Genomic DNA, 27183 nt, shown 5'->3' with positions numbered 1-27183 from the left:
CACTTTCAAAGGCTCAGGAATTTAATTCTTGAAGCTGTACTTCTGCATTTCAAGTGTGCTAACGATTTACCATTTACTACAAGCATTTGAGATCTGTTACTCAAATTCATCAATCTGTGCAACCTCTGATTCCTGCTGACACCCTCTCCTCAACCTGACCTGGACACAAGCTTATACTGCCTTAACACGAGGAGCAGGACAGTGGTGGGGCACATCACAACCTCCCCATCCTGAGCTGCTTGCTTATTTGATATTAATTGAACCAGTCCACAACATTAAATCTTTTGAAGCGTCCCCGTGACAACAGAAGAAAAACTATCCACAATACAGACAGCAACGTAAGGGGTGCCCTTTAAAGGCACCTTTTTAAAGAAATGTGGCACCCCTGTCCCCTGTGCCCTCCAGAGGTAAGCCGGGCTCCTTCCGACCTTGGGCAGGGGTCTCTCCCGAGCGCGGTCCCCCGGGCAGCGGCAGGCAGGAGCACGGGGTACGCGTTGCTTCCCACGCTCCCGCCGCTCACGGACTGGATTTGCTCAGGGTTTTGGTTTTTCTTTTCGGACCTCCACTCCGACCTCCGCGCACCGGCGAGCTGGCAGTAGGGCGAAGGCCAGCCGGAAGCGCCTAAAAAAATCCCCAACCAAACAAACAGAAATCCCAAACCCGAACAGCAAACCCGCAGCTCCCGGCGGGCGGCCCCGCCTCTGGGAAGCCCCGGCCCAGGCACGGGGCGCGGGCCCGGAGGGAGCGCTGACGCGCTGCGCCGCCCGGCCCCGCCCCATCCCGACCGGTGCCGGACGCAGCCGGAGACTCCCGAGCTCCCCCCACTCCCGGCTCCACCGCCCTTGTTCCTCGGGCGGGGACTCGCTTCCTTTCCCGACTCCCCCTTCCCACCCTCCTCCCCTCCTCCTCCTCCCAGTCAAGATGGAGGACGGTGCTTGCTGCGGCCACTGACACCGCGGTGGCTAGGGCAGCTGCTACTCCTCCAGATCACTCCTCGCTCCTTCTTAAAAAAAAAAAAAATAGAGAAAAGGGGAAAAAAAAAAAGGTTGGAAACGTTCCTTTTTTTCTCCGCCCACTAGCTGCTCACTGCGCGGACCGCTGGCCCTTCCCATGCCGTCGTCGTCGTCGTCGCCCTCCTCCTTCTCCTCCTCCTCCTCCCGCGATTGTCTGCGCTCCGGCTGCCGCCCGCCCGCCCGCCCGGACTCCCTGCATGCACACGCCGCCTCCTAGGTGGCTGCGGGGGGTGGGCGCTCCCGGAGCTGCCATTCCGCACATACCTTCATGTCCCTGCGCTCGCTGCGGCCGCCCGCCGCCGCCCCGCATCGCTCGCCCGCTCCGGCTGCCGCCCTGACGGCCGCTCCCGCCCGGAGGTGAAGCCGGGATCCGCGGAGGGGGCGGCGGGGTCGGCGGCAGGTCTCGCCCGGTGGAGTCACCGCCGCCGGCACACGCAGCAGCAGCAGCAGCCATGAGCAGCGCCGCTACCGCCACCTCCGCCGCCACCACGGCCGGCAGCGGCGCGGGGGAAGGGGCCGAGGAGGCGGCCAAGGACTCGGCGGACATCGCGGCGTTCTTCCGATCCGGTGAGTGCGCTCCTGTCCTGGGGGAACGGGGAAGAAGGGCCGGCGGCGAGACCGCGGCTGGAGGCAGAGGCGAAAGGTGGCCCTGGGGAGGCGACGTCTTCCCCCTGGAGCCGGGAAAGGAGGAGAGGGCAACCGGCTTTGTCAGGTGGCCTCGGGGAAGGCTCGCCCGCCTCTCGCCGCCGGGGCCGCCTCGGCACTGCCCGTCTGTTCCTCGGGGAGGCGGCAGGGAAGAGAACCGAGCCGCCCCGTCCTGTGCCGGGGACAGCGGGGCTTAGGCACCGCAACTCGCGGGCGGGACGCCACCCTCGCCGGCAGAACCGAGGCGTGAAAACGGGGGCGGCGGCGGCGCGGCCCGGCCGGGAGGGTGCGGGGCTGCTGCCGCCCCGGGGCGGTGTCGCCGGTGACAGGTGCGATTCTGCCTCCCGTGCCGGCCTGGCAGCAGGCGCGTCACCGGGGCCGGCGGCACCACCCAGCGCCAGGTGGACCCGAGCCCCCCGAAAATGTCCCGGCGGGGGTCGCGGGGCGGGAGGAGCCGCTCGGATCTGGGAAGCCCAGGGTGTGGGAGGGGTGGGAAGGGTGAGCGGGGCCGCAGGGCTGCGGGGAGCCGGTTGCTCCGGCCGGGCCCCCCGGGGAGGCCGGCGAGCCGGCAAGGATGACACCGCTATAAAAGGCAGCGCTCCTCCGGTGCTGTGCTGCTGGGTGGCGGCACAGGGCAGGGATGGTAGAAGCGGCGTGGAAAGTGGATGTTCTAAGGAGAACCGAAAGAGGCAGACAAAAAGCGAAGCCCATGTTAAGGGGGTGTCGCTGCCTCGGCTGAGGCGGGGAAGCAGCGGCTCTCGGGCGCTGCCGGGCTGGGAAGCCGGGCTCGGCGCGGAGGATCGGCAGGGGAAGGGGGGGGAGCCTGTTGACAGGCTGCCGGGATGAAAAAAAATGGAGGCTGCCTTCTCCCTCGGTGTTTACTCTCGGCACGCAACCGGGCGGGGAGGACGGCTGCGCCCGCCGCCGAGACACTATGCCCCGGGGGATAGCGGCGGGGAGGGCAGCGCTACCCGGGCCGCACGGACCGCCGGCGGCGGGGACCGAGCCCTGCCGGCAGCCTGGGCGGCGGCGGGGACGGAGCCTCCCCCGGTGCCGGCTGCCCTCCCCCGGGCGGCGGCGGCTCCTCCCCTCCGTCCGCTCCGCCGGCGGCTCCGCGCCCCCCGGGGCACCCCCCGGCCATCGCTCCGGGCGGAGCGGCCCGGCCGGGCCGGGCTGGGCTGGGCACTTGCTCCTTTTGGATGCCTAAAAAGGAGCGGCGAGCAAGGGAAATGCAGACTCACCGCAGGAAAGATGAGGGGGTTGGCCGATTTCGTGTGTAAAAAATAATGATGGCAGTAGTAATAATAGTAGTAAAAGCTGTGTTCACTGGATTTTTAAGCAAAGTCCGCGAGGGAAGTGGGAAACGGCGTAATCAGTGCTACTTGCGGTCGGTGGTGCTGCTCAGTGTGCTTGGTTTCATGAGGATGAAGAAGGAGGTGTGATTTGTGGCAGGCATCCTTGAAGCAGGGCTGGGAGCAGCGTTTGCTTGGATAGAGGGTCCGAACAGGGGGCTGTGTCCCCTCTGGAGGACTTGATGCTCCCGGGGCAACCTGCTTCACAGGAGAGCCACTGAGTGTGAAACTCCTTGTCAGAATGCTGGCCTTGGTGGGTTTTATCATGGAAAAAGGACTGACTTTTATCGTTCCCAGGAAAAAAATCCCAATTAAAGCAAAATGGCAAATTATAACAGTAGGCTTATACACAGTAGTCCGCCTAGTGTATTTCCAAATGGGTGCTTGTGTAGTAGTCTTGCAGTTTTGGAAGATCCTGCCAGCTGTATTAATAATCAACTTCCACATTTATGTGTGGGTTGAGGGATGCTACAGCTGGTAAGCTCGTAAGTGGTGCAGTGATGACTTCTGATGCTGATAACTTGGGATAACAGGGAAGTTGCACTGAGCTCAGTCTTGCAGCATCTGAAAATCTTAAAGCAATAGAAGGACATACTTAACAAAAAACTCTTAGAGCAGATTTAACAGCTGGCATTCTCATTTCCATATTTACATGTGAAGGTTATCTGGTTCAGCCTGGGCTCTAACATACACTGGAAAATGTTCTGGCATCTCCTGTGGGTGTTTGGCATTGAGAAGAGCTCTTTGAATTCCGCCTCTGTGCATGATCCACTCTTCTATGAGGAGAGGGTCTATTAAGAGATCTCCGGTGCTTCCCTTTGTTTGAACAACAGGCACTTTTTTTTCAGTGGAGCACAAAGGCACAGAGATCAATGAACAAGGAAAAAACTTTCTTTGGTGCACTTAGGAGCAGACAAAATATTTTTCTCTTTACAGAATTTACAATGACAAATGCTTCCTCTTTCCTGTCACTTGCAGAGAATATTAGCAAAGCTCTAGCTGTTACTTAAAAAGAAAATGAGTAAAACTGTTGCAGTGTTTTCCAGGAGGAAAAAAAAATAACCCCAACAACAAAAAGCCTGCCTAAACAATCAGTTCTAATCTTGGGTTGGTTAAATTGGTCAGTTGGGCTGCCAAGTGGGGTTATTGGCTTTCCTCCTGTCCTTTTGTAAGACTAAGATTGAAGTAGAATTAAAGTAGCCTGAAGAATGGAGTTTCATTATTTGGAAGATTTTGTTAGGATATTGAACAGCAGCTAGGTTCACATCACTTGAAATGTGCGCATTTCCAGTTTTCACTTTGGTTATGTAAATGTAAACTCACTCTTGAGTTGTTGGGGAAATAAAGTTGCAGTTGAAATGTGAGGAAAGCAGCTGAGCTGGAAGTGAGGTGGTGGTAGTAGGAGCATATAAAGACTGTGTGTCTTGGATGTAAATGAGGAATCCTTTTATTGGAAGAAATTGAAGCAGCTTACTTTCTGTTACATATTTGGTATCTAAATCTCATTATTTGGAGTTGAAAAGGAAAGAGTACCTTGTTAGGCCTGTCACCTTTGTGGCAGGATTAATAGTAAAAGAAGCAGAGTTGAAGGCCAGGCATAGTGATTACATTTTGAAGGAGAAAACACAGTGGTTGTAGGAGGTGCCTTTCTGTCCTATATATAAGTTAGAGATTAGAAATGACTGTGTAAACTGACAGAAGGATATGGTTTGAACTATAAATGTTTAGACAATTATCCCTTTTTTGAATTAAAAAAGTGCACTGTTGTGACTTGAAAGAACTGGTAAACTATCTTGGAATTATGAAAAAAACCTGTTACCATACAAAACCCCAGTAGCACATAGTCTAAGTGGCTGTGTAGAGTGGTGTTAGTACATGTGTTAAGTATACAAAATCTATTTTTTATGAAAAGTTATTAAGATAAAACTTTTCAAAATATGTTCTAAGTTCATCCTAAAATTCTGTGTGTCTGAAAGGTCTGAAAACAGCTGACATGAGCAAAGTTGAATTTGAGGGAGTGCCATTAAGTCATGGCTTACAGGGCAGTAACCATACAGAGGTTTTGTTTGGTTGTTGTTGGTTTAATCTTCATCTTTGCAGCTGTGAGTCCTCAATACTTTGGTAAGGGGACTCAAATCTTCAGGATGCAAGAAAGAGGGCTGTCTGTTAAATTTAAATCTTGTTATTGTAAGAGTGCTTTTACAAACTAAGGTATTTTTGCTAGTTGAAGTTCGTGAATTTGGTTTTTAGGCATAAAGAGCAAAACATTTTTCATCCAAGTAAAAGACAAATGTTGATGTTGGTCAAACTTTTAGTAATTAAATTTACCCTTCTGTATGATGGACATGAATACAAAAGGTTGCAGAGAAAAAGGCTTGTAAGCACTTCAGTCAATCCTTGGCTAGACAGTGTAGGGAGTGCCTTTATAAATTAGTCTGATAAGTCTTCATGAAAAAAACCCCAGACAACTGACTGATAACTCTTCACAGTTATGAGATGAAAGTGGATGCAGTTATTTCCTGCATGATACATTTTTTATGAGTGGCCTCTACAAACTGCAGTAACTTCATTCATATATGGACAGATAATACAGTTTTCAAAGCCGTTGAGGAGATTAGTGTTGTCACCACCTGTTTATGTGAACACTTGCCACATGCCTGGAAGGAACACAGTTTGCATACTGAGCAATGGAAGGGGTTGGGGAAACAGAAGTGTTTGAAAAACAAAGAAAAAACAAGGAGCTCCAAAAGTCTTGTCATTAAGGTGAATAACTGTTCAGGCTTTGTCAGGTCAAATCTGAACATAATTGTTAATTGTACTTCATCCCTTGAAACGGGAAAAGAAAAAAGTGGAGGATTCTCCATCTAAAACCTAATCTGCACAGGTAGCAGCAGTCCTCTCTCAGGAGAAGGAGTAAGTCTGAGATGAATGTGGGTCTGGAGGAAGTGGTTGTTCCAAGTAGAGAGTTCAGTGTGCCATCTCTCAAGGTGAAGTTAGAGAACAGGCTGGTAGCCAGAAGGGCTTTAAATAGCACCTAGTTCTAATGTTATACACTTAGTATATCCTGCTTGTGCATGTGTTTCTTAATGTAAGCTTAATAATAAGAGAATTTAAAACTTTGGTTTAAGGTATGTGTGTTTAGGTACCAAAATGAACGTGTGAGTATTTTAGGAAAACAGAATGCTGAGATTTGTTGTGGTTGTGGACATTTGAAGACTTCTGCAAGCACTAGTAACTTGAGACTTCGATCAGTCTGGGTTTGGCTAAGTCTGCCTATAGCAACCTATGCTGATAGCTGCTTGTGTAGTTGAGACCTTAGAAGAAGTATTAATGAGTGTCATGAAAATAGAATTAATTTTCTTATTTTTCTTTTAAAGAGTGATCTTGTTGTTTGCTTAGTTTTCATGAAAATCACGAAATACTGTAAAGATAAATTCCAGCATTTAGGAATTTGTTGTTTCAAATTTACAAGGAGGACTTACGTTTTGTTTCTTTCTTGTTATATTGCTTTATATACTGTTGCCTTGCTTGCTTTATATTGTGTCCTGTGTGATAGTGACTGGCACATAGTAGACAGCATTAAAGATGCTATCATAGTAGGGAAAGGAGGGAGCGTTGGAAAGGTTACATGGTAAAGAAAAGGCAAGCATGTTATTAGAAAGAGCAGTTTTTTCAAGAATACTACTAATAAAAACACTATCATTTAGATCATGGGCAAACTAGCTTTAAAGGTAGGCATCAAATGTGAAAAACAAGCCAAGTTTCTGTCTGAAAACCATGAAGCAGAGCACACCATCTGTAAAGTTAGGGTAGGTGAATCTTCTTAGGAAGGCACTATATCCTGGTGATGTGTAGTAGCTAACTTACAGAGAAGGTAGTCAGAGTTGTTGTTGCTTACTTGGCATTCCAGTTGGAGCTGCAACATAGTTGTTATGAGTGTCCAACAGAAATAATCTAATAGTGAAAGCCAAAAGTGGAGTTTTGCCAGGTAGCACTGGTGGTAGCTCACATGACAGCTCCCTGCTGTTCTCTGCAAGTACTGGTTCTTGGCCCCGTGGCTGTCAGGAGCTGAGGTGCATTTTAAGAATTGGTGGGCATGCAGAGGATGTAAAGTATGAACCAAGTTGTCCATTCTTTCATGTGACTTTGTGTGATGACAGCATTTGTATTAAATAAATAAACACAACAAAAATTCACAGCGCTGTGTAAACTTTTCAAGAATCTGTTACTTTTGTGCTTTGAGTTGCATTAGCAAATGAGAAGGTTGCAGCAGTATTGCTGTCATTAGTGCTGGTTGACCTGAGCTGAAGAAGCGGGCTCTTTTGTGGAGTTTTGATCCAATTCCAGAAGTGTCCTTTTTAGTAAGATGCTTGAAGCAGAGTGGTGTGTGTGTAAATGATATTTTGAAAAATACCATAGAAAAATGCCACAACTTGATGAGCATATGCAGAGCAAAAATAACTGCAGAAACAATGAAGTTACAATGGAGAAGTTAGGCTGGGAAATAGCATTGTTGAAGTGACATTCCCTGGAACAATGAAGATGAGGATAGAGAGCTTCAGTGTGAAATGCAGCAGCTGTTGTGCAATTTGGCCTAGTGTGAAACAGCCAAGCTTCTCTGCGGATAGACATGGATAGATCAAGTTAGAGGTTAGGTTGTGTTTGAAACAGCTGGAGGCAGAAGTCATGAATATTTCTAAGAGAGGACAGAGGACAATTCTGGTAACATCTTTGATAGCTGCCAGTTGATAAACTAAATGCACATTTGGAGTGGAAGGTGAATGGGAGTTAGAGAAAAGCCAGGTGCATTCTTGGAAGGAGTACATTCGAGCTAGCATCAAGTGCTGATGTGCCCAGAAAGGAGCTGACAGAAGTAGCAAGAGGCTTGGTGGAGCTGAGGCTCTCATCAGTTGCAGAGCTCGGTCACTGTGTAGAAGATGGGTAGTAATATTTCCCCCAGTTAAATGTGTCCCACAGCAACCTGACAGAAACAGGTGTGAATTTCAACCTATAATATCACATGATTTCCAAAAGCTTTTGCATGTAAAATCACTATCTAGGTAAATAAAATCTAGAGAAAGACTGGAAAGACTTTCCTTACCCAAATATACAGAGAAAATATTAATGTTCCTCTACTCCTCTTCAATTGAAAATAAAAACTAAAATTCTGGTGTCACAGAATGCTTAGTTGCAGACTGCTCGGTCAATTTAATAGGGTGAAACTGCGTAGTGATTTTTGGTCTGCATCTTGAAGAAGGAGATAAAATTACTGAAATAGCTGTTCATGGTCAGCAAAAGTGTTAAAATAGTAAAGACTCATTGAAATTTTGGAAATGCAGTGGTGGTCGAAGGAAAGTGGGTAATAATTTTAAAGAGAACAGGGGAAAGAATTTTTTTCTGCGTGATATTGGTAATAACCAAATTAAAAAAAAAAAAAAAGAGGTAAAAAACCCCATGAAAGTCACAGCAGGCTATTTTAATGTAATGACTAAGATGGTTACATTTATTTGTTGTTTTCATGAAGAAATTTGCCTGATTTGGAGAAGGATCTTTGTTTAACTTAACATTTTTCTTGGTGCGGTAAAATCAAAAAGTAGACTACTGGTGAAGTAATACTGATGATCTGCAAAGCTGAGTCATATTCCTTCAGGAAGGATACTGCTGTTTTGAGAAAACAGATCACTTACCCAGTAGTGAGGAGGAGGAATTGAAATGACAGGGAGCAACTCAAGTGCTTTTAGCAGTAGACACTACAGTACATTAAAGCATCTGATTTTCAGCCTCTAGAGTAGGTTGTTGTATGGATACACAAAGAGGAGGGTCATAAATGGGTTGTGTCCACAAAGTTTCACAAAACAGTCTGAGTGACAAGACTGTGCTTTAAAGATACAAAGCTCGTTCCAGTGGTTTCTCTGCCAAATAGCTGCTCTAAGTCATCTGAAATAGCCTAATTGTGCATTTGTTTAAAAAATAGGGTTGTTTTTCAAGGCTGTTGAGTGGAGTCTTCTGAAATCATTTAGTCAAATTTGTTTAATCTCCTCTGCTACTGCCTTGCCTAAGTGGCAGTAGCGCTGTTTAAAATACACAACTACAAATATGTAACAGGTTTTCCTACTGAACAGTGCTTAACTATGTCTTTTGCTGCTATTTCTGAATATAGTGTTTTGTAATCTGGACCTTACTGAAGAACTGAAATAAGCATTGGTGTTTTATAATTATGGTGGGAAGAGAAAGCAATCTTTATGGGGAGATGAGAATTTTTTTTTTCCTCTCAGGGCCCAAGATGTTGGGGAAGCAAGATGGCAAGTATAGGGACAAAAGTGTGGACTTGCAGCACTCAAAATGTGTCAGGGGTTTGCTTTATGTTTTATACTATAGGTGTAGTACAGTGTGCTTGGATAATTCCCACAAATCTGTGCAAGAGTCAGGATGTTATTGGCGTGTGTAATAGTCTGACACGAGTCTGAGTTTCAGGAAGGTTTGTTTCGCTAGTGTGCATGAGGATACATGTGTGCATGTATATACTGTCAAACTAAATAGTCCACTGGGCTTCAAAAACTTGACTTTGCATGGCAAATCTCTTTGTTAAAAAGTTGGAGAAAGTATTCTGGGCAGCAGGCACTGAACAGGGTTATTGTGAGTAATCCCAATGTGTTCTAGTCATCTGTGAAACTACCCGGAGCTTAATTACTCATGTTTTCTTGTAGTCTTAGTGCGTGTATGAGCAGTAATAGTTATTCCTGAGGTGTCTGCAGACTGTGTAAACAACCAGTAGTGATTTTTGTGGTTAGATTTGTACATGACTGCTTAGCAATTAGAGTCTGAGGATCCAGGGTTACATTGAAGTGAGATTTTCTAAGTGCTAAAAATGAACAGGAAAATATACTACAGAAAGATAGGGCTCACAGGGACCTGTAAGGTAAATACCTACTTATTTTTGTCTAGTCTGTACCTCACTTATTGCATAAAAGAATAATTCAAAATCCCAAACTTTTAGGCTTTATACACTATTTCTGCATTTTTGTGGGTAATTTTGTGGAAACCTTCAGCCTTATGACATACTTTATCAAGGCATTTGGTCAAAGGCTATTCACTAGGGCTTATGATGGTCACATAGCTGGTTAATATTTTTGAGGGCACCAAACAATGAAAAATGTTATTGGTGAAATTTAATGAAAGCTGAAGTGTTGGAAGTCTTGGGAATTGCTTGTTTTCAGAGCCCAAACAGATGTTAAATATTGGGAAGAAATCAGGTAACATTTCTGAAAGCGTGTCCTAGATAATAAAGGGACATCCCAAGAAGTGAATTAGACTAAATGGAGTGTTTAATACCAATATTTCTTGGCTAACTCTCTGTGCTACATGGTGGACTTCACCGTATCCATTGTGTAGTCTTGGCTGTACAGTGTTGGTTGGATATAATTTTCTACTGGCCTTAAGGTAGTGAGTTCTTCAATTTCCAAGTGTTTATCATGCCACTGACTTCTGGGCATGTTGGGTTAAGCAGCACTGAGTACAAAGATGATACCATTTTCTGAGATCATAAAAATACTCCACCCTCTTCTAAAAACTTTAGGCCAAGGTCAAAGTGTCTTTGCTCTTTGTAATTCTCCTACTCCTTGAATTCCAGATATATGCAGCTGAAAGCACAGGAAAAAAAAAAGTAGAAAGCTGTTAGCAAATCAAGGTGAATTGAAATATAAATTGCCTGGAATTGTCCTGTTCTGCACAGAAGTTGATAGCACATAGTGCGTTGAATATCAGGCTTAGGGAGATGCCAAACTCCATCTTTAGAGTCCGCTGTTGTCTTTTACTATAGAATAATAAAATAGGTTATGATTTCACTGCTAAAGAAACTAAATAGCCATTGTTGTTGTTTATTTTTTAATAACGTGTTAGTCTCAAAGCTTTTTTGCCTGTCTTTATTATTTGATTTATTAGTGTTAGTCAGCGACTTCATTTTGGTTGATACTGTGCATAGGGCTGGTCCTAAATGATTGGAAATGGAACAGCTACAGCAGTAGCTTATGGTCTTTACACATCTTAGTCACATTTCCTGTGCTTGAAGTACTTGTTTTCTGCACTTAAAGATAGTTGTGAGGCTTGAATTTGCCATAGTTTGCAAAGTTCAAAGAAGAAATCAATGCTATGCATTGCTTAATTCACAGGGATCACGTGAGCCAGGCTTCTGTAAGGACAACAGAGGCAAGCCACACTAAAATTTATTAGAAGAGTCGCACCTTTTCAGATGGAAAGATGATTATGACTTATCTGATGGCTTGTTGGTTGACTGTCCTGGTTTAGGAACGGTGTTCCCTCACTCCACTTACTCACTCCTGCTCTGTATTCCCTATTGCGGGATGGAGGGGAGAATTGGAGGCACAAAAGGTAAAGATTATGGGTCAAGATAAGAGCAATTTACTGGGAACAGTAATGAGATAAGAAAACAGACAGTAATTATACGAATGACAGCATGTTCAAGAAAAGAAATGTTATTGCACACCCCTTGTGGAACGTTGTCCTTGTGGACATTCTGTGCCCGCTCCCTCTGCCGCACTGCCCTGACACGGAAGTGAGCCCTTCCTTTTGTTCCCAGAAAATTACATGAGGTGATACTCCAGGTCCTCGCCATGCCCCCTCCAGGCCAGAACCAGGACATTGGCTTGTAATGCTTTACATTAAATGAAAAAATAAATAAAACCTATGATACTAGTTTCTCCACAGATAGTGCAAGGCTGTCTTTGGAAGAAAAACAAGGAATTGTACTTGACTGAATTTCTTGCCTTGGCAGCTGAGCACAAAGTTAAAAAACTGAATTTCATTTCTGTCCCCATTTTGGGAAAATTCTACTGTTTGTCTGGTGAATTACCAAGGAAGGAGAGTCAAGTCAAGCCTGCTTATAGAAGGTGATAAAATACAATTTATCCTGTTGTGGTCCTTGTAAAGTTTAGCCATGACATGCTTTAACCCATCAGTGCAGAAGGAGCAAGGTCTTTTCTAGTACAGTGTGGGGATTGGAGTCAAATTTGCCTATGCTTAACTCAGAGCAAGGGTGTAATTCTGCCAGCAATAACCACTCGGCGTGTGTGTGTTAGCTTTTTTTTAAAGCTTGGAATCAGATGCATCCTACCCTAGCCAAAGGGAAACATTTTAGAAGCTCTGACGCATTTACACAGATGAAGGAAGGAAATGTCCAAAAGAGTCAAAAGCTAAAAATAGATCAGTTTACTGAGTTGAACTCTGGGTGGGAATTGATGAACTAAATATAAATCTAAATTTGAACCTTTGTGACTTACATAACTGAGTGGTGTAACCCCTTTCGAATATTGCTGCTTTTTCTTGCATTCAGCTTTATAGTAGACAGCTTCAGAGGAAAACTTGTGTCAAGCTGTGTGAGTTTGCTTTGCAGTGCTTTTAATAGACAGCACTGAGAAGTCTGATTCTCTATTGACCATTATTGTTACAGCATAGTTTAACTCTCTGGAAAAGTGGATTATGGGTTGTGTTGGGTTTTTTTTGTTTTGAAGAACTTCTCGGTGGAAATGGTATCTCCTGACTACTGAAGAGAAGTTTTAAACCAGTAGCAATTAGAACCAGTGTCTGTGAGGGGGTGTAATTTTTTTCCCAACTTCCTCAAGAAGCAGTAAATTTGCCTGTCGTATCTGTACATAGAAAGGAATGATAACCTGAACATTTAAGAATGGATGTTTGGCTGTCTAAAAGGGTTTGCTCTCTGCCTTGACACAAATCAAAGTTAGAAGCTATCAGCTTTCCCTTGAGATAAAGTTAGCTTGTTTGAGTGTGTAAAATTTTTGTAATGGGAAAAAATATAGGAAAAACTGTTAATATGTGAGTGTTGTAGACTACTGTTGTTAGATGACTGTGGTAGTGCCGTGAAAATGGAGATAAGCAAATTTTCCTTCAAGTAACAGTATACATTTTTTGTATAACTGATAGCAACCAACGCAACACTGCTAACTAAAAACTGGCCTTTTCCAGTGTGTTGAAGCAGGGACAGTGCAGTTGAATCCCTGTGGTTTAGCATTTGCCAACTGGTAGTGAAGACCAGTTCTTTCATAATGTTACACCTAATTCTAAAGCTTTGCACTGGAGAGGTGAAATATGTGTATTAATTTGTTGGCTTTGTCAGAAAAAAAAGTTACCATTTACAAATATAGTAAATGTAATAGAATATTAGGGGTAAAAATGGTAGCATTGATTAGATTAAGTTCAAGCAGTAAGTCTCCACCCATCACTCCCACAAGAACTGAGGGTTAGTTTTTTTACTCAGTAACTTTCCTTTTTTAACTATATGATTTGCTGTAGAATATTTGCTTGGCAGATGTATAAATAGTTGTGCTCTTATTTGCTTTAGGTTTTTGTTTGGTTTTCCAGTGGAGCCTGGGAATGTTTGTTTTTGCAAGGTTGTTTTGAAAAAATTTGGAGTCTTTGCTCACTAAAAATAGTATTAGTTCCAAGCAGCAGTTTATCTGTTAAAGCAATGGGCGGTTGGTAGCAAAAGGATCTGACTACCTACTGTCATGGTTAATGCCAACATGGCAATTTAAACTTTGTATTTATGGAAGATCTTGCTATATAGCAAAGTATGAGAACTGTTTAAAATCTCATATTTTATAGAATATGCTTTTGGAATGGATTTGTCCATGTTGCTGTCTTCACTGTGTTAACCCACTTTGGGAAGTTAAAGCTGTGAAACCCTTCTGCAAGAGCACTTGGTTAACTTGGGTGCCTGTGCAACCTGTGGTGTTTCTGCTTGTAGGCAAGTTCATGAGCAGGATGTGACTTGCAGTTCATGTCCATTGAGGCAACCTGAGTGGCTTCAAAGAGCAAGAAGGTGCTGCTCTCCATAATGCTGTTATATGTCCTCTAGGCAGTGAAAAGAAGTGGCAGAGCCCTGTGCTTGAGTGTGGTAAGCAGGGATGGCTATACCTTGGTACTTAGGTGGAACACTTAAATTGCAATCTGTAAATTGTCTGGGCTGCCAGAGCTCAATTCTGTCTGTGCGTATTCTGGAAGCTTTGTTACGGGTTGAAACAGCAGCAAATGACAGCAGGGATTTTTGTGATATTGAGCAGCCAAAATAGTATCTTAAGCTTTAATTTATTTTTTTGTGAAATGTTTTTACTACTTGAGGTAGGAATCTCACTCTTTGTTAATACTTTGGGGTCTGGCTCCTGTTCCGACTTGAGAGGTGGGATGCAAAATCTTCAGATTTCAGATCTGCTGGTTTAATGGGACTTGTTTAACTACAGGAAAGATGAATGTTAGAGGAGGGATAGGCATCTTTTTCCAGACTGGCTTTTCACTGTCTTAATTGTTGTCCCAGCTTCCGTGATCCCTTCTTTTGTTCCTTTTCTTCAATAAATAAGACAGAGGTCCAGCAGACAATAAGCTCAATCACGAGGCATCAGTGTTCATCTCTGCAGGAGTTCCATTACGTGCTCATGGATAAGTAGGGGGTTCTGTGGAAAAGCCCTGCAGAGTTTGAGAAATACAGCATGTGTGCTGTGCTGACAAATAAGGATTGCACGGGCAGCCTTAATGCTGCATTACCTAGTTTTTGAATCCTCTTTGTGGCAATTTCAATCACACCTGGTCCTATCTCATTGTTGGGATGAGTCATTGTTTAGAGTTTATGTAAAGTTTTCATTTAATGCCTTAGTGGATGATAGTAGATGGCATTGGTTTTATCGGGGCGCAGTGGTTACTATGTTACATCAGAGGTATTTGGGGAGTAGAAATGCATTAACTCGCTGTGTAATATTAAAGAAGGCGGATGTGTAAGCTGCTTTGTTAGATAGATATATTGAGGACAAATTAGATACTCTACTACTTCTTTTTTTAACTTTTCCTTTTTTTAACAGACCCAAATACACTCTAGTATTCAATTTCTTAGGAGTTGTTGATTTTTGATTTGATCATCATGTTAATTCTGCGATGGTAATAAAAGTTAAATGAAGCAAAGTGTAAAAATTATCAAATACCAAGGAGGAAAGAGGAACCAAATGATATATTTTCCACTCACAAGCAATAGATAATTAAGATTGAAAAGAAAATATATGTTCTCAGGTGAGGAAAGCTTACCACAGCATAATAGGTTACGATTTACATGCAGAACACCCATGGAGGAATACGTGACATTGAAGGACGTAATTGGAAGTTCAAACGATAAGTGACCTAAATTTTTGCACTCTTTATTTTGCCATTTATGTGGTCTAAAATTACTGCTTTAATAAGAAGCTTTCTGAACTGAACTGTTGTGTAACCTCCAAGAAAAGACCCAAAAGGAGATAAAGGGGTGCCTGTTCACATGATATGAGAGAGTTGTAATGTTGCTGTGTACAAGCTGCATTCCTCCTGTTTTATGGAATAGAAATTGACTGAATATATGAAATAACTGTTTCCATGTCAAGCTAAATATCATAATGGAATGAAATGTATTCCTTATTGAAAGGTGACTAGTAGAGAGCTAATTATCAGAAACAAAATAACCCTGTATCTCCCTAGTGGAGTTGAAAGTCAAAGGTGACAAACATCTGAAAATGTTGGAGTTATGTTTGAAATGTCGATATTTATTGGTTTACAAGTCCTGCATTAGGGGTTGGTTAGCTCTTGAATAGCACACAGTGTAAGGGCAGTATTACCAGCCACATTTAAACCAAGAATGAATTAAGTATATATAAGTGGTGCATTTCTCATCCAGGCATCAATTTCTTTTGCAGAAAATTTGAGAATAAAGCCAGGATTCAAGTCAATATCTGTTTATGTTGCACTGTTGTTATTGGGGAAAGGGAGGGAGAAGTGAGTAAGATAGTTGCTTGTTCTGGAGACAGTGAAGCAGTCTCTAACCAGTGAGGTGGGACATCTCTGTGAATTGCTGAGCTTTTTGTAGTTGAAGTACAGTTCTGGAGAATAAGCTCTGCTGTCCTTGTCTTGGTTCTGCCCAAATATATTAAAGTTTGGCACTGGTACAAGATGTAATCTTTGAGAAAGCAGCAATAACTGGCTAGAGGCAAGAAGGAGTATATCAGAGACAAAGAAGTATGAAAGAGAGAATCAAGGAAGAAAGTAACTGACAAAATTAAGGGTGAGGGTCACTTTGCTTACAGAAATACTGGAAATCACCACACTACATACCTACTGCAAAAAAATGCTGTTTCTGTTGTGGTTAAGGTCTTATACTGAAACAGAACTAACAGTTTTATTAATGCACACAGGCAGATTAATAGATGCATGGGGGCCTGAATTTTCACAGGCCATTTGACAGAAAATGTACAGTTTCCCTGAAGCAACCACCAGTTTCAAGGCCAAAAGGAGGCCTTTCATGTTTTAAAGCACAGCACAAGAGAGGCAATCCTAGGCAGAAGAATGGAAGGGAGATAATGGATATATGATGCAGAAGACTTGGGATTGGAAATGCAGTGAGGTCACCAAGAGAACTGACCCTTGAAAGAAGTGTAAAGGTGGGTTGTATTTTTATGTACCACGCTGCTCAGATGTTTGCTTTACAGGGATAATGTGCTCAAATCAGAAAGACAAGCTGTTAATTGTCCCTGCCCTAGATAGGTCTGTTTTTTTATTCCCTGAAGAGAAGAGCAAGAAAGCAGAAAGGAACTTTGATAGAATTCCTTAATTTTGTAATGCAAAATTTCTTTCTTTCTGATCACAGAACTCAAGAAAAAGTCACTGTTAACTATTTTGACCTTAAAATTACCTTTTTCTTACACTCTTCCTCAAATTGCTGCCACTCTCAGTTAAAATGTATTACTTGTGTTTCTGTGGAAAGAACAGCTTAGTTGTGCGAGGTGGGCACTGACAGTCTTAGCTCCACAAGGACCCCAGCAAATAAACATGTTTGTGGTTGGTCCCCTTGCTGTAGCCTCTGATCTGCCAGGTTTGCTGCAGAAGATATGTGTGCAAGGCCATACTGATCTCAGGAGATTTGTTGAACTTTATCTCTAGGTAATCGTCTTGTTGTGTCCGGATAAGATTACTAATCACACTTTTTAATTAAAGAAATGTCACAGCTGTAGGAAAATAAAGCTATTTGGAAATGGTGGTTATTTTGCTGACAGTTTTCTCTGCTTAAGGAGGCTCAATCAAAACTTCCTGCGCTGGCAAATGTATGCTATCGAATGAAAATGAATTGTGACTTATTTCAGGCTGACTTCTTCCCAGGTACTTTTTCTTCTTTGTGGTCAAAAGTGGTTCTTAATGAATTAGTTAGAGATGTGAAGCATAAATTTTGTATTAAACCTTTAAAGAGGCAGCCAAATCACCTAAATTTTGATTGTTCCCTCCTACTAAAGTATGTTGAAGGAAAAGCTGACATTATTAATGTAAAGATAGGTTTCCAAAAAGGGCAGTTCATATAGCTGAAAAACTGAAGCAAAGTTAAGAAAGAGCTAACTTGAGTTTACTCCCTGGGCTAACAGTAATTTCCAAGTTAACATATTCTGAAATGTTGCTTTGACAGCAATATTGGATTTAATTCTGCATTATGCATTTACAATTATCATTCCCTGTGTTATTTAAAATGCTGCCTTGAGTTTGGCATAGAAAGTGAGTATGGTTGAGTGTTTTTTTCAAATGACAACTACTTCTGTAGTTTCTAGTGTGCAGTTTATCTAGTGTTAACAGCATTCAGGTGTCTGAAATTAGGAATATATATTGCTGTAAGAAATAAGCAAACCACAACCTATATGCTTCACTCATTGCCTTTAATTTAAGCATGGTGTTACTACTGGGTGCTTTGCTTTTGTGGTTGGTTTGGTTAAAGTTCTGAGTGCAATGGAAGTATTTTGGCCCACGTTCTAGAGTTAAAATAAAAATTAGTACTGTGACATTTCAAGCTGGTGGAAATGTCACCAAATATTATTCAAACGTATGAAACTGGTAACTGGCTCATAGCTTGAAAATGGTTCTGAATTAACGGGATAAGTTTATAAAGATAGCTGTGTAGTAATGGGGTAGTTTTGTATTTTCCTTTAAAATTGGTCTTGCTAAAGAGAGGCTTTATGATGGCATCTGATAAAGGTAGGAGTGGAAAAAAATGGTGAGTGGAGTGGAGTGACAAGTAAAAAGAGGCTTGTGTTTATGTGATAGAACAGCCATACTGATTGGGCAGAAGGAGCTGAAGAATGAGGTTAGTAATTCGTTGCAGATAAGCCAAGTTCTAAACAGGATCCAAGAAGTCCTTAAGAGTAGGCTCTTAGAGTTGGACAGAAAACGTGGAAATAAATACTCTTGCACGCTTGCTGTTCCCAGTGCTTCCCCTGTCAGCATGTTCTGTTCTGAGTTGTAGCTGTTTCTAAGGCTAGAAATGGTTAGTTAAGTTGTACAGAGGCTTGTTGTCTTATAATGTTACACTTTCTCTGTCTCTGGATATCTGTAGTTATTTTCCTGTTCACTGACTTTTTAGAGCTGGGTGTGAAAGTTTTTCCTGAAGTAGCAGCTGTATGATGGAGTTTGCTGTGCTCAGAACAGGGAACTTGTGGTCTGACTGACTCCTGTGTGATGAAGAGAGTTAAATGTAGGCTACACAGCTTGAATTCCTCAGAAAGAGGTCGTACCTGCGTTCTTTAAAACATTTTTAGTTACTACGTATCTTCCTTACCCTCTAGCTTTCAGAGACATACCTGAATATAGACTCAATTAAATTCCTGTCCTTTAATGAAGTCCTTTGCTTAATGCGTAGCTGATATGCTTGGAACATCGGGGCATCGGTCAGGATCCAAAATTAATTGCCTCTTGGGGATGGATAGTGCCAAGTGGGCACCTGAAAGAACAGTGTCTCTTTCAAAAGCCTTCTGAAATGGTCAGCTTTGAAAATGAGGCACATCTTCATTATGTTAAGGAATATATTTGGGTCTTGAATCCTGCTTAACATTTTCATTTTGTAACAACAAGGGCAAATAAATATTTTGTCTATGGAAGATGGCACAAGTTGAAAGAGGAGAACCATAACTTCCTTACTTCCTGCCTTTTAGAAGTCACTCTACCCTCCACCAGCCTCCAAATGTAGGAGGAAAAAGCCCAAACCTGGCATAAAGGGAAGAGGGCATCTCGTTCCCAAACCAGTCACTAATGCGTCAGTCTGCAGTAAAACAATATTGTTTTAACGTGGCTAAGGCCCTGTTCTTTCCTTTGTATTGAATTCCTTCCTGTTTAAGAACATTGTCTTTAAAGTACACGTATATCAGCTTGAATGGTAGGAACTTTGTGCTTATTGCTCCAGTATCTGTATTAATTAATTGCTGCAGCTGTTTCAAGTAGAAAAAAAAAAGGAGTTACAAGGCTTTGGCTGTGGGACAGCAAGTGTGTTTGTTAGCAGAGCTGCTAAGACATGCTAGCTGCATGTGGAGGTGAAAGAAGGCAGAAGTGGGGAGGAGCTGAAACTCGGCTCTGTATGCTCAGCAGGAGAGAAGATCCAGCAACTGGGTAAAACCATGGCTAGATGACATGGATCCAAACATACAGCTGTCATTTAAATATCCCAGAGTCTCAAAGAAGTAACTGATGGGTGTTAAGTAACCTGATGCACCTTTCATAGTCCCTCACATTGTATCAATTAATAGAGAAGATTAAGCTCTATTTGCTCAGTTAAAGGAAACATGTAATTTTCAGTACTGCTTGAGCTAATATCCATTTATTTCTGTGACTTGAACTTCAAAACCAAAAATGGAGGTAGCTATTTTGTACATTCTTTCTGACTAATTCCTGTGACTTGTATTGGACTGGTTGTGGGCAAGCAGAGAAGGGAGAACGCTGTGTTTTTTTCAATAATTGTGTAATTAAATTCATTGATGGTAGGCCAAGAATACTGATCACAAGGGTTGGTGCTGAATCAGAAGGAATACTTTAAATGGCGCTCTGTTGAACAGAGACATAATTGCCCTCTCTTTCCCCTTCTTGGCTTATTGGATGGCTGAATTGCTCATTTCATACATGACTTTGAGTGTGACTGGAGCTGTGAATCAGTGTTTGTTGGAGTTTTGCATCTGGCTTATGGTCTGACTTCCCTTTTATGAGCTGGAGAGGCTGCCTCTGTTATTACTGTGTAGTGAAAATCCTCTTAAACTCTCCTTCTCGTGAGTGGGTGAAAATGTTTGCCAAACACATGAATCAATAATTGCTTATTTGCCTCAGTGCTCCTTTTCAAAAGCTTCACTGTCCTTTTCTCTGTTTGCACAGATAATCGATGTCTGTCCCCACATGATAATTAACAGGGATAGATAACTCAGGGGCCTTTCCTTTACAAAGTCATCCTACAACTGTGCCTCTCTGAAACCTCTTATTCCATTTTTGACCTTTTGTCAAGGCTTTCATTGAAATAGCAATAGCTTATATGCAGTGAGAATGACTTGATGATTATTTTAGTTAAAGGTGTTTGCTAGTTTACCATGCTGCTGAAATGCCTGGAGCTCTGTGTGGAACAAAAAGAATAAGTAAACTGTCTGAAGGCTATTAAAAATGACATATACACTTGTCTCAGTGTGAAGAAGAACACTGCATGTAGCTTGACCTGGTAAGCTTTCATAGACTGGAGACTGGCTTTTTAGTGGCCTTGTCTAATATGTCCATTTTGTTCTGCAGCTACTGACTGAAATTGAAAATTAAAATGAGGGAAAAATAACCTTCATGATTACAGTTTTCCCTTGGGAACTATTTCAATTGTGGCTTTCTCAAGAGAGAGATTGTGGCTTCCTTTCTATTTCGGTGGCATGAAAATTCAGATTTGTGTAGCCTGTTTCTAAAGTTGAGAATATTCTAGATGCCAGTTTCAGAAGATACAAACAACTTCCAGGTGCCTGCAATTTGAGGAAGTCTCTAGCTGATTCAGATTGCCATCTTGACGTGACCTTTGTCAAAAATAAGCACAGTTAAGTACTACATGCACAAACTGTCTATGCAGTAGAGTAAGGAAAAGACAAACCCATTTGTTTTAATGGATGAGATTTGTTTGCTGTTTTAGATTTGCATTCTGTAGTGGGAAGGCAAGCTTTTAAAACTGTCTGCTTTACTTTGTTTGCTGTTCAGGTCAGTGGCTTCTTAGTCCACTGGAGTACTGCAAGATAGACTTGAGCTGTTCCCACTGTTCCAAATCAGTTGGGCTCCCTGTCACTGGGTGACTTGTTTTGTTCCAGTGCTTGGATTTGTCATCCAGTGAAAAACTACTCTTGATGCCTTAGTTTATGTCACTGAAAATCTGCTTTTTGGTACCACAATTAGCTGGATGATGGGACAAAGCTTTAAATTGTGTTGCTCCATAGCTTGACATAGATGCTATGCCTGTACCTGCCTAAACCTTAAAGTCAGTTCAGATTGTTTATATTTCAGTGATATGATCTAATGGTAACAAAGTTTCTTCAGAAGACAAAAAGTAGGAGGAAAAGAGGACTCCATCCCTCATTCTGGGGCCTGAAACTATGCAGAATCTGTTTGGTTATCTAGAGCCTCTTAATGGTTGTTCCCATTAGCAATTTAGTTCAGATCAAAGTGTTCTTTTGGAGTACATCTCTTGATTGTCCCATTTCACAGTTCTTTGTTCGATGTGAAGCATCTCAGCACACAAATAGAATTCCTTTCAAATGAAATTGAAAGGCATTACATACACCAGTTACAAATAAATATTAAGTCCACAGAACCAGACAACAGCCAGTCAAAAGTAAAACTTCCTGTAAAGCTTCATTCAAAATACATATTTTGGCCATTGAAGTTTCTGCAGCAGGATTTTGCTGTATTGACCCTCTTCTGTTGCAATGTGCATGAAGCTCAAGTGTAGACTTAAGCACAGAGGGTCAGCAGCTAGGTCCTGAAACTCAGCAAATGCTCTAATGAGGTAACAAAGACCCTACAGTGACAGTTTGTTTACTGTGTGAAGTGAATGATCACTCTAAAAAAGTGGATTGTGTTTCAGAAACCTTTCTCAGCATCCAAATAGTGCTGGGACTACAAGGACTTGGAGAGCTGAAGGAAGGGAGGAGATGCCTGCTTTAGTTACAGGAGTGAGATGAGGGGCTGGTGTTGCATGTGGCACGGCAGCTGTTGCATTTGTTTTCTCCTGTGGCAAGGCACTTAGATTACCTGTCAGCACCACTCTAATGCAGGTCACATTTTTGCCTGGGACCTATGTGTCAACTTTTGAAGAATTCTGTGTGTCTAAAGAGCACAAGTTCATCACTAATGCTCTAGAGAAAAACACATATTTGAGGTTCCTCTTTACCAAATGCAACTGGATGGACAATGTTTTCTTCCTCCACCCATTCATTCCTAGAAAAAACATGGTTGAGGTGTGAATGGGATGATAACCATACATGTCCCACTTCTGTGTTGGAAACTACAAGTTCTTTTGATGTAGAGCTGCCTAGAGCCAAGAAACAGCCTTTGCTGTGGGAAGAGGACAGGCAGAAAACAGGCATGTGAACTGACTCTGATACAGATAGGCTGGAGAAATCCATCTGTGCAAAAGCTGCTCCAAAGTTATTTATTCAGAAGGGAATTCAGAAACAAAATCGTCAATAATTGAGCACTGGTCATATATCTTAAAAACTTTGAAATGTTGTTGTAGAATTCATCATTAGTTGAAGTATTTTGCAACAGATTGGAGAAGTGTAACTTCCAGTGGATAATGTTATCCTTTCACTGTCCCTCTTCTGATGAGATAAATTGTTAACTCCCAATTCTTAGATAAATTTTTGAGTACTACTAATTGGTCTACTGTAAGACTCATCAGTGTAAGGCTTAGAGCTCAAGTAGCCTTCTTATGATAGCTAGAGTTTACTTATTTGACCATCTCCCAAGATGTTCATCTCTGTAGTAAGAGTCATCTGGAAGAGTGTTTACTGAGGTTCCAACTGCTTGATTGAACCATCATTGCAACTGGGTCCAAATGTTAATGTTTTATGGGTTTGAGAGGTTTTGCTTTGGTGGAGGTGTTAGCACTTGCTTTTGTCTTCTCTATCAGTGGCACCTGGAGCAGAAATATGTCAGGATAACTCCAGGAGAGAATGTTGGAAACGGAATGTAATACGAAATTGTAGGCAACACTGATCAGTTTTGATTTAAAATGCTGCTGTGGAGCTCTTGTTCTTAATGAAGATGTGCTGAAGGGCTTAATGAAGGTCACTGCTAGCAGTAAGGATTTGTTGAGATCCTGTCTCTTTAAGGGCTGCTGCCAACTTAAAGAAAACCTTCCAAGCCCTCAATTCTTTTGTTCTTTTGGCTGCTGAGCGTGTTTGCATTGCCCAGGAGCAGGGACAGGAGACTAAGGCAAAAATTTGGCTTTCCAAAGACCTACTGTGAGAGAGTTCATTAGCTTTTGCAGACTTGTCTGGAGAGATGGTGAGCTCTGGCAGATGAGCAAGACAATTTATTTTTAAATCTGTCATGAGTTGTAAGTTGATATTATCACACAAAAATAGAAAAACTCCATTAAAAAGAGTTTATCTACTATCTAAGGCTTGAATTGATGACTTTAAACAAGTCTTACAGTCCCTCTAAACTCTAGGTGTAGGCTTCATGTGTAGTTCTGGTGTAGGAAGACTTAACACTGAATTTGACAAGTTATCAAAGTCTTTGGTACTGTCAGTAAGGTTGCCCATCTACTCAGAATTAAATATCTGCTTGACAATACATTTGCATCTTTCAAATTTGTGTGGAATGCATCTCTTGCTGCCTTAATGGTGTTCAGTGCCTTAATGGTGACATCCTTTTGCTAGAGGATGGTGTAAACCTTGGTCCTCTAGTGACTCTTCAGGTGCTTGTACATTGATGCATCAACAACCAGCAGCCATCTGCTTCCTACTGGACTTTAAGTCTAACCTGCCAGCTCTAAGGAGATCTGGTTATACAGCTTCATTTTTGAGAGAGAGGATAAAGTAATGATGAGGCTTAGTGGGTATTTGAGAAATACTCGTATTAGTAAATTAGTTTGATTTTTATATAAGTACCACTAAATAGCATTTGTGAAAAGAATCTTTATTATGTATAAGATGACAGTATTATCAATGATTTGGTGGAATATAAACTAAGTGGCATACATTTGTCATCCCAGAGTCCAAGATGTTAAGGAACAAAGGAAGGTAGCAAATCTTGTTTTAGGAGGGGTTTCAATTTTACTTTGCTTTCCTTAGCTGCATTTATAGGTTGACTGCTGCTTTCATAAATCTGTTTGTAGAATTCAACCTGGCCTTCATGTATGTTGTCTGACAGCAATTTGAGATGACAGAAAAACCCAGGCACATCTTTGCCTCTTCTCTTCCCAGGGAGAGGAAAAGGTTGTGACTGACAGTCAGTCTGTGACCTCTTGAGGCAAGTGACTTGTATGGGCAAACATGCCTGGATCTCCTTCAGAAGAGAACTTTCTCAGCCAGTCTGTTACTGCACCTCTTTGTTTAGAGAAGGTTAAATAGTATTTCTAAGGTGTCCTTCCAAGTGAAAGAATTCTGTGGCTTAAAAAGGGTACCTCAGCCTGCAGTGTATTCTGTCTTCTTTGTATGGCTCCATACACTACTGTATGGCAGTGCCCTGAACTTTGGTGCATTTTTCTCTCCTCTAATGGATACTTGTAAGGAGTTGTAGTCATTTGCATGACTCTGATAATAGACCACTTGTAAAATCAAAATTGTCAGGCGTGATTGAAAACACTCCCTGCAGAGTCAGAATTGCTATATTTGGAGCTGTTGTGGGGTAATTTTCCTCTCCCCTAGTACAGCCTCTTTCCCACACTACCACTCCATTTTGCAGTCAGTACTATGGGGGCAGTGTCCCTTGGTGATAGAGCTACTGAATTCTACAGACATGTATGTCAATGTCAAGCAGGAGATCTCAGAAGAGGTATTGCTGGAATATACAGAGCTCCTATGGGAATGTTGACTTAGGCTCAATTCTGCTTCTACCAGGTGTAGGTCCAGTTAGAGATTTTCAAGTATTCAGTGTTGTCCCTTTCAAAAGTAGCCCTTATCCCCAGTAGCATATTTGACTAGCAAGTTCACATGTGTAAAAGAACACACATTGCTTTCATTGCTTTTGTCTAAGTTATGAGCACTCAAATGAGAGGGGCATTTGTTCCTCTAACTAGAATACTGTAGTACTGTTTCCCAGGTAATAGCAAAATTACTAAAGCAATCTTTTGGTCAGCTTTCATTTTAGATGATAAACTGTGGACGTGAGTTATCACAGAATACCAGTTATTTCATGGTATGGTGTCTGGCTGGTGTTCTGACAGTGCTGCTAACTGTGAAACTTGTTATTAGCACCTGAAATTCCTGTCTGGAAACCTCTTTGAAATGTCTTCAGGTACAGAAACATGAAGAGCTGTTGTCCCTCCAGGCCAAACCAAATGTTTATCTGTCCCACTATCTTACCTCTACCAGTGACCAAACCAAATCCCCAGGAAACACTCCACAAGGATGGGATAAACATCAGTGAAGCTTCTCCACTCTCTTGCCTTGGCATGTAACTGGGTCTTCCATAGCTAAATGATATTTCTGTAATTTCTGTGACCTGTGGAGTTCTACTTTTCTACCAACTTGTTCAGCATCCCATTGGGCTTGTAAATGCTTTTATATCTGGAAAATCCAGTGGTACACTGTTGAATCACTTTAATCATCTCTTTGTGTAGTTTTGAGCCTGCTACTTTAGTTTTCTTTGAGAGAAATGAAAACTCTTGTGTTGAAAGAGTTTGCATTCAAAAAGTTAGCCCTGACCAAGCCACTCATGATTTTGTAAACCTTTGTCACGTTCGTACAATTTTCTTTGCTAAAGAGTCTTACTCTGGTTAGCCACTTGTCATGCAGATGGATTAAAATCATCCCTCTCATCATCTCCTTGGCCCTTGTCTGGACTTGCTGTAACTGGTCATGTCCTTCCTGTGCTGGGGTCTCAGAGCTAAAGGCAGCATTCCAGATGGGGTCTCAGCAGAGCAGAGGAGAAGAATTCCCTCCATCCCTCCCCTGCTGCCCGCGCTGCTTTGGCTGCAGCCCAGGACACGTTTGGCTCTCTGGGCTGTGAATGCCCATGGCTGGGTCATGTCCAGCCTCTCCAGCACCCTAAAGTCCTTCTGGGCAGGGCTGCTCTGGATCTGTTTATCCTCCAGCCTGGGTTGGTACCAGGGTTTACCCTGACCCAGATGCAGCACCTTGCACTTGGTCTTGTTAAACATCATGAGATTGCCATAGGACTACTTCTTGAGTTTGTCCAGGTCCCTCTAGATCCCATCTCATCTTTGCAGTGAGTCAACTGCACCACTCAGCTTGGTGTCATCTGGAAATTTACTGAGGTTGCACTCACTCTCTTTGATTAATTTTATTTATCCCTGTTGCCCTTTGTTGAACTTTCTTAAGTTCTTTTACCTTCTATTCGAGAAGGTGGAATTAGATTATGTTGAAAAATTAAGCATGTTGCAACTTTACACAGTTGTCTAATGTTTTGAGTGTCATTCTCTCTTACTGTGCAATTAATTCTGTGCATTTAATATTTTTCTTTAATGTCCTTTTCTTCCTATGTGGATGCTTTTGTGTTTGTCTTTATTGAGCATATCCTTGAAGATAGGGTTACCAAAATACTTAGTTGGCTTATAAATCATGCTGATGCCACTACCATATCAGAGCCAATGCAGTTTAGGAATCAGATGCAGAGTTAAATAACATCCCCTTGTAAGGAAAGTTTAGTATTGACAGGCCAGTTGTCATGAAAGTAGTGAGGGTGTTCATGACCTTGAATTGCCCGGTAACGGGCAATGAGCCTCAGGTCTAGGACTGTCTTGAAATTAGGCTTTAAATCTTTAAATGTAAGATGGCTTACTTCTAGTCTCTACAAATTCTCTCATTAAGTTCAGTTCTAAATTATTGACCTTCAGAAACTTTTGGGAGTTGCGTATGAGATTTTATTTGCAGAGGGGTAGTGTGGGTCCTCATCCCTTTTGCATAACAGCTCTAACATAGATTGATTGCCTTGTTTAGCATGCCTTTTATGGGGTGCAAGATATTGCATCTGTTGGTGGAGTCAATTAACAAGATGATGATGGTGTTAGTGATTGTAGAAATATAAGGCTGAAGGAAAATAGAAAATCTTACATACAAATCTTGTAACGGCTGAAGGAAAATAGAAAGTCTTACATACAAAGACAGCTGTTGTGGTTTAATTTGGTA

At 42.2% G+C, this 27183-nt stretch overlaps 1 protein-coding gene across 2 annotated transcripts in view; it reads left to right on the top strand.

The window, feature by feature from the left end:
- Positions 1-926: 926 nt before the first annotated feature.
- Positions 927-27183, top strand: part of TRIO (trio Rho guanine nucleotide exchange factor) — a 246352-nt gene continuing 220095 nt past the window's right edge. Inside the window, exon 1 of one of the 2 annotated variants that reach the window (XM_064705498.1) lies at positions 927-1580. In XM_064705498.1, the coding sequence (XP_064561568.1) occupies positions 1466-1580 (115 nt within the window). In that variant the 5' untranslated portion in view covers positions 927-1465. The remainder of the gene's footprint in view (positions 1581-27183) is intronic. The other variant, XM_064705497.1, reaches the window with a different exon arrangement.

Source organism: Zonotrichia leucophrys, chromosome 2 (genome assembly GCF_028769735.1).
Source record: "Zonotrichia leucophrys gambelii isolate GWCS_2022_RI chromosome 2, RI_Zleu_2.0, whole genome shotgun sequence".
In the NCBI taxonomy this organism is placed as follows: Eukaryota; Metazoa; Chordata; class Aves; order Passeriformes; family Passerellidae; genus Zonotrichia; species Zonotrichia leucophrys.
Note: the sequence above shows the minus strand (reverse complement) of the source record. Positions and strands in the feature narration are given on the sequence as shown.